This window comes from Pygoscelis adeliae, unplaced genomic scaffold, assembly GCF_000699105.1.
Source record: "Pygoscelis adeliae isolate BGI_AS28 unplaced genomic scaffold, ASM69910v1 Scaffold383, whole genome shotgun sequence".
NCBI lineage: Eukaryota > Metazoa > Chordata > Aves > Sphenisciformes > Spheniscidae > Pygoscelis > Pygoscelis adeliae.
Window position 1 is genome coordinate 1,750,824 of NW_008824592.1, and position 6,000 is coordinate 1,756,823.

The 6,000-nt window shown below is 34.9% G+C and overlaps 1 protein-coding gene across 1 annotated transcript in view; it reads right to left on the reverse strand.

Annotated features, from left to right (window-relative positions):
• Positions 1–6,000, reverse strand: part of DYNC2H1 (dynein, cytoplasmic 2, heavy chain 1) — a 191,267-nt gene that overhangs the window by 25,114 nt on the left and 160,153 nt on the right. The window contains 1 exon segment of the mRNA XM_009322273.1: positions 4,323–4,412. Coding sequence (XP_009320548.1) covers positions 4,323–4,412 — 90 coding nt within the window.

The window sequence follows — 6,000 nt, forward strand, 5'->3', positions numbered from 1 at the left end:
AGGGTGTTTTCCTTGAGCAGTGAACCACTGAAATAGGATAGGGCTATTCATGCTGTCTGTGTTTATGCAGCTGCCTGTAAAGGTACTGTCCTCCTCTCTCTGTTAACCTGTGTGTGGCTGGCTGTGTCTGTACAGAGTATGTGTGCGTGCCTATTTTGGGATTCACTCTCAGCCTCTACTACTCAGATTTTATGTGCATATCATCTACTGTTGCGTTAAGACTGATTTATAGGCTGGCCCTTACAGTTCCTTAACTCAGTGAAAATTGAGAGGACTTGACTTCCTTGGCTTTCTAAGAGCAGACTTTCTGCTTGTTACCAGTGATTGAAAATTGAATCTTTGCCTAGATGCCTTGGGTGTGAAGGAAGAATCCTGTGTCTCCTATTCCCAGAAGGTTTTCTAGTAATTTCAGCATGCAATTTCCAAGAGTTCAAACCTCATATACCTTGGGTGTCCAAGGTGTCCAATCTACCTTTCCGGGGAGCTGATTGTTGAAACAGAGGAATAGTAAGGGTTCCAAAACAGAAACAAAGTCATTCTACCTCAAATAGTAAGAGAGTAGCAAAATAGTAAAAATCCTATACTAAGGGGTCAAACTGGTATTGAAATTAAATATTACTACCCTAGATTTCACTCAGGATGGGAGGGGACAAGAGATAACAGCATCCCAGAGAGATACATACAAGTGTCTGATAAAATATGAAATATAACTTTTTTATATACTATGAGTACTTCATAGATACACACACATTTTCAACAAAAACTTTCATAACTTATGCAAATAAAAACTTTCAGTATTCATAAACATTTCCTTGATCAGAACTCTGAAAGCAGTGTTTATGATTCTGAGGTCGAACAGTCTTCATTTTCAGTGTATGCTGTAAGCCTTTTACCAGCTGTCTGACCAAACAGCCATCCAAAGGAAGAACTGTTTTTACAGATGATTTAAAAGCAGCTCAGTCCAAAAGAATGAAATAAATATTTTCATTTAAAATATAAGGTCTTGTTAGAATAAGAGGGTTTTTTTTTGGAAGAAGTTAAATTAAGCTTTTTATTTAGTTCTTGTGGAAACAAAAACTAAGTTCCAATTTGTTGACCTGAAACATTTTTTCAATGCTGATATTCATCTGACATTTGCGTGGGCTGCTGTTTTGCCTCTTAATAGCTGTAGTTCTGGGTCTCTTTTCTCTCTTTCTCTCCTGCTGGTATTCGTAGCCATGAGAAGACACTTATCTACAGACTGGGAAGGACTTAAATTCCACTATGCACTGATGTATATTATTATTGAGCTATAATCATGTACCACGAGAGAGGGAAACCACAGAACACATTTAAGATGCCACCATGAGGAAACTGGGAGTATAAGGACCAAGAATTACAACCAACACAAAGATCTATTCATAAGCTTCATATCTTAATGTTGACAGCAAGTAAATCACTGTAGACAGACAAGCCTAAGCGTAACATTGTAAAGTTCAATGTCAGCATTGCTAATTGAGAGTATGCAGAACTCTTCATCTTAAAAGAGTGTTCAATACACAGAATTTTTGTTTTAATTTAAAGCAAAAGCTAACATCCAAATATCAGAACTTCCACCTGGGAAGAAAACACATATTTCCATCAGCTTTATTACCACAACATAATACACAGAAAAACATGGCTCTACTGCATTTTGCATATACTGATTTGTTCACAGTTTAAGTAGGCAGATTTCCTTTTTTTTATTTTGCTTTTACTGAGTGAATTCAGACCTGAGAAAATGCAACACCTGTTGTTTTGCTATCTGATGTTGTGTAATGCTCTCAGAACATCTTTACACTTCTATAAATTCTGCTATAATTATTCTACCATCTGGCCTATATTTTGGATTTCTCCCCGTCCCCATTAAATGTTTGTAACAAAGAAGTTGCTTTTATTATTTTCTGCAGTGGCAGCAAGCATCTTGACAAGGCAGCTTTTAACTAATAACTAATTACTGCATCCTTAGTAGGTGCAATCTTTCAGTACAACTTTGATGTTTCAATGTCTCCTATTTTCCTCTTGAAAAATACCTAAATCAAACCTGTCTCAAATGGTGAAGGTAGAAGTCAGTATCTTACAGTGAATGAAACAGGTGGAGGTATAAGTAAATATGAAAAAAACATGATGAATGGAGTTGATCATATAAAACTAAACCAATCCAAAATATGACCTTTATTGAAAGATAAATCTGAAGATAATTTTCAGAGTTATGAGAAAATCTTTATTGAAGCCTTTATTGAATTTCTGAATGCTAAATATATAATTAACTAATGATAAACTACATTTATAAAATCAATAATGAAAAGTCACAAAAAAGGAAAGTTAATTAAAAATTATCAAGACTAATCAAAATCATGGTGTAATATGCAAAAACATTAATTGGAATAACATTTAAGGAAAAAGATGATTCAACTGAAATGCATAATTAGAAATAATCAACATTTTCTGGTAAAATAGATAGAAAAATAAAAACATAGAAATTGTATTTCAGATGTGATCTGACTAGAAGCTTGAGAAGCAAAACAGACTGATAATGTATTATTAAGAATTGCTTCAAATACAACTGTATTATATATGTGACATTAAAAAAAATTTATAAAAAATACAGTAACCAGTATCTGGTCCTCTGTCACTACTTTCTATTGTCACTAACAAAAAAATGAACACAATTTACTGCTTATGGATACAGTTAAATATCTACTGTAAAGCTCTGCCTTAATAATCTGTCCCTCTCCTACAGTAAATAAGTGTTTAAAATTGTAAATGTTTTCTTCATAATAACTTTACATAAAAATGAGTAATTCAAATGTACAATATTGTCTGCAGTTTGAACAATGAAAAAAGAAGATTACTATCATGGTAATATAATGCAGCACATTTGTCAATAGTTGACTGGAGTAATATATGCAAATAAAAACTTTTAAAATATGCTTGGTTGAAAATCATCTGTTACTGTTAACACTAATTTCATCCTGTTACACTCTGCTACATTATCTCCACTCTGTATGGCAGGTGTACTCCACACAGAAGCTTGAACTCTAATCTCAGGCTTCCATTTAAAAAAATTCATATAAGTAAGGAAAATCGCATGCCGTTTGGTCACAACCAAATAAAGGCAGAAGTCACAAACTGCAAGGTACTCTTGAAGATTATGAACACTGCTGACTCAGCCACAAGTGATGCTTTTTTAATAATAATGACTATAATAGTCAGTCAGAAGGGACTAAGTTCAATTCTAGTTATATGACCAATATAACGTTTGAACATGCATTATCACTTGTTGCTATATATATTTACACTTGGTTGTTTAGAATTTGAGCCTTTCTGTGAAGGAAAGGATAAAGAAAAATTAAGCATTAGCCAAAAGAAATGGTTTGCATAACAAGAATCTTACGAATAGTTCGGAAACTTCCATTTGATAGTTTCTTTAGAAAAAGTAATGCCTAGAAATCATGTTCCCCTCAAATCTTCCTTCTGAATCTCACAGTCAATGTTAATGTTCACAGAAATCTTCATCATATCCCACTGGACAAGACTGTGTTAATCAAGTTCAAAACCAGTAGCTTTTTATTTCTTGCCTGGAGGTAATAAAAGATTTGTCCCTCCTAAAGGAACCTTCCTCCCTGGAACATTCTCGCAGTTTCCTTATGGATACTAAGTATCCAACATGATGAAATCTGTTTCCTTAAATACTAATTAATTTACATAAATTACTTTTTTATTTGTCTGCCAGTTATCTTAAATATACCTCTTCTGTTAATCAAAGTATAGCCAGATTTACCTTAACTAAAAATTTTCTTCTTCACTGTTACACTGCAGATTGACAGAGCTGTTGTCAGACTCTGCACCTTCTGTTATAGCCCCTTGTAAACCTGGAGAATGCAGATGTTTTCTTTATTTGCTTCAAAGACTAGTCTTCTATTAATTTCTACATTACCTGTATTAGAATTGCTTCACTTTATCCCTTCATACGTGTCTCTCTACCAGATTGAAGAGTGTGTCTTGACTTAGATGTAAAGATTCATCTGAGTAAATAAATCTATCTTTTCCCCCACAGTTCATCAGAAAGACTGACTAAAATCTAAGATGTAAACATTAACTGTATTTAAAGTTACTGACTTCAAATTGCTCAGTCTGCTGTCTTCACATTTCTCATCCATCTTTAAATTTTTACATGCCTTTTCACACATCTAAAACTCTTTGGGACTTGAGTTTGGAAAGGCCTACTGTAGTGCAATTCACATAATATACTGTGTCACTGAACACCAGCATACTGAGGTAGAATTACTCTTCAAAATTACCTGTATAGCAAGCGTTCGAGCCACAAGACTTCTAAGATATTGTAAAGGATCTTCTGGACCTTCCCACTTGGTTTGCCATTTGAGGGGACACTGAAATAAAATATATTTACTGAAAGTATCCATTTCAAAACCATCATCATTACATTTTAAGCTAGCAATTTCAATGAAAGTAAATAATCTGGAAATCAAATATGCCTACAAAGAAAAAAGGCAATACAAGTATTATAATGATCAAAGCATACAACCACTAATAGGAAGGTCATATTCCTGCTAATTCTTTATGTGGCCCACAGAGATATAGTGCTGATGGAGAACTTACAAGAACCTCTGCTATTCAGTAAGGAAACATCAGTAGGTTCCACGAACATTTCAAAAAGGCCTAAGCTGATTCTTTCTTGTAAAGCCACAATGCCATCTTTCAACTGCAGCCACAGGTTCCCACTCCTTTGCTGCTGCCTCCTCAGACTTGAACATGCAGTTGTGTGGCTCTGTGGTGAAGTGAATCTGGTACAATTCCTCTGCATGATTATTTTCTCATGATCTTAAAGTGTTTGTAGAACAAGACCTGAGAATAAAATCCTGCAAGACCTCCCCATACAAATTTCTCATTGACTTAAAAAAGAAAGGCTTAAAAGATCCTCTGTTAAGGTTTCCTCCTTATAAAATAAGGATAAAAACTTTAATTGTACCTACTCCACAGGAATCTGTAAAGCACAATGAAACCGACTCTGCAAGATTCTCCTACCTAAGTGAAAGAGAATTAATGTAAATCATTACCTGGGGAATATAGCACAATACTGAAGATGCTGAGCAGAATAAACAGTTTATACTGTTTAACATTTACAGTTGCATTTTCAAGGAGGTTCACAATCCAATAGCATATGTACTGAACAGATTTTCAAAATCTAATCACAGAAGTTTGTAAGAAAAATGATCTTTCAAAGTAAATACTCCATACGTAACTTCTATACATAAAAACCAAAAAGTATCTGGATATGTGGACACTAATTAATGATGAATTGAATAAACTAGAATACATACAAGACAATTAATAAAGCACAGTTAACTGCATGCTTTCTGCATAATTATGATTATTTTAAACTTTTTGTATTTAAAACTATTATCCTTGCATTTTTGCAGACTCTTGCTAAATATGCATTTACAGGCAGCTCAGCAATCTATCTTTTAGAAGGCATTCACCTAATGTTATCATCAACGCATTCCAGGAACCTCACGGATTCCTTCAGGGCATAAGCAATCTGGGAGGTTCCTTATGATTATTTTAAACTTTTTGTATTTAAAACTATTATCCTTGCATTTTTGCAGACTCTTGCTAAATATGCATTTACAGGCAGCTCAGCAATCTATCTTTTAGAAGGCATTCACCTAATGTTATCATCAACGCATTCCAGGAACCTCACGGATTCCTTCAGGGCATAAGCAATCTGGGAGGTTCCTGGAATGCGTTGATGATAACTTCCTTCTCCAAGTGGTAAAGAAGCCAATGAGGAGAGGTGCTATGCTGGACCTTGTTCTCACCAACAAGGAGGGGCTGGTGGGGAATGTGAAGCTCAAGGGCAGCCTGGGCTGCAGGGACCACAAAATGGTGGAGTTCAAGATCCTGAGGGCACCGAGGAGGGCACACAGCAAGCTCACTACCCTGGACTTCAGGAGAGCA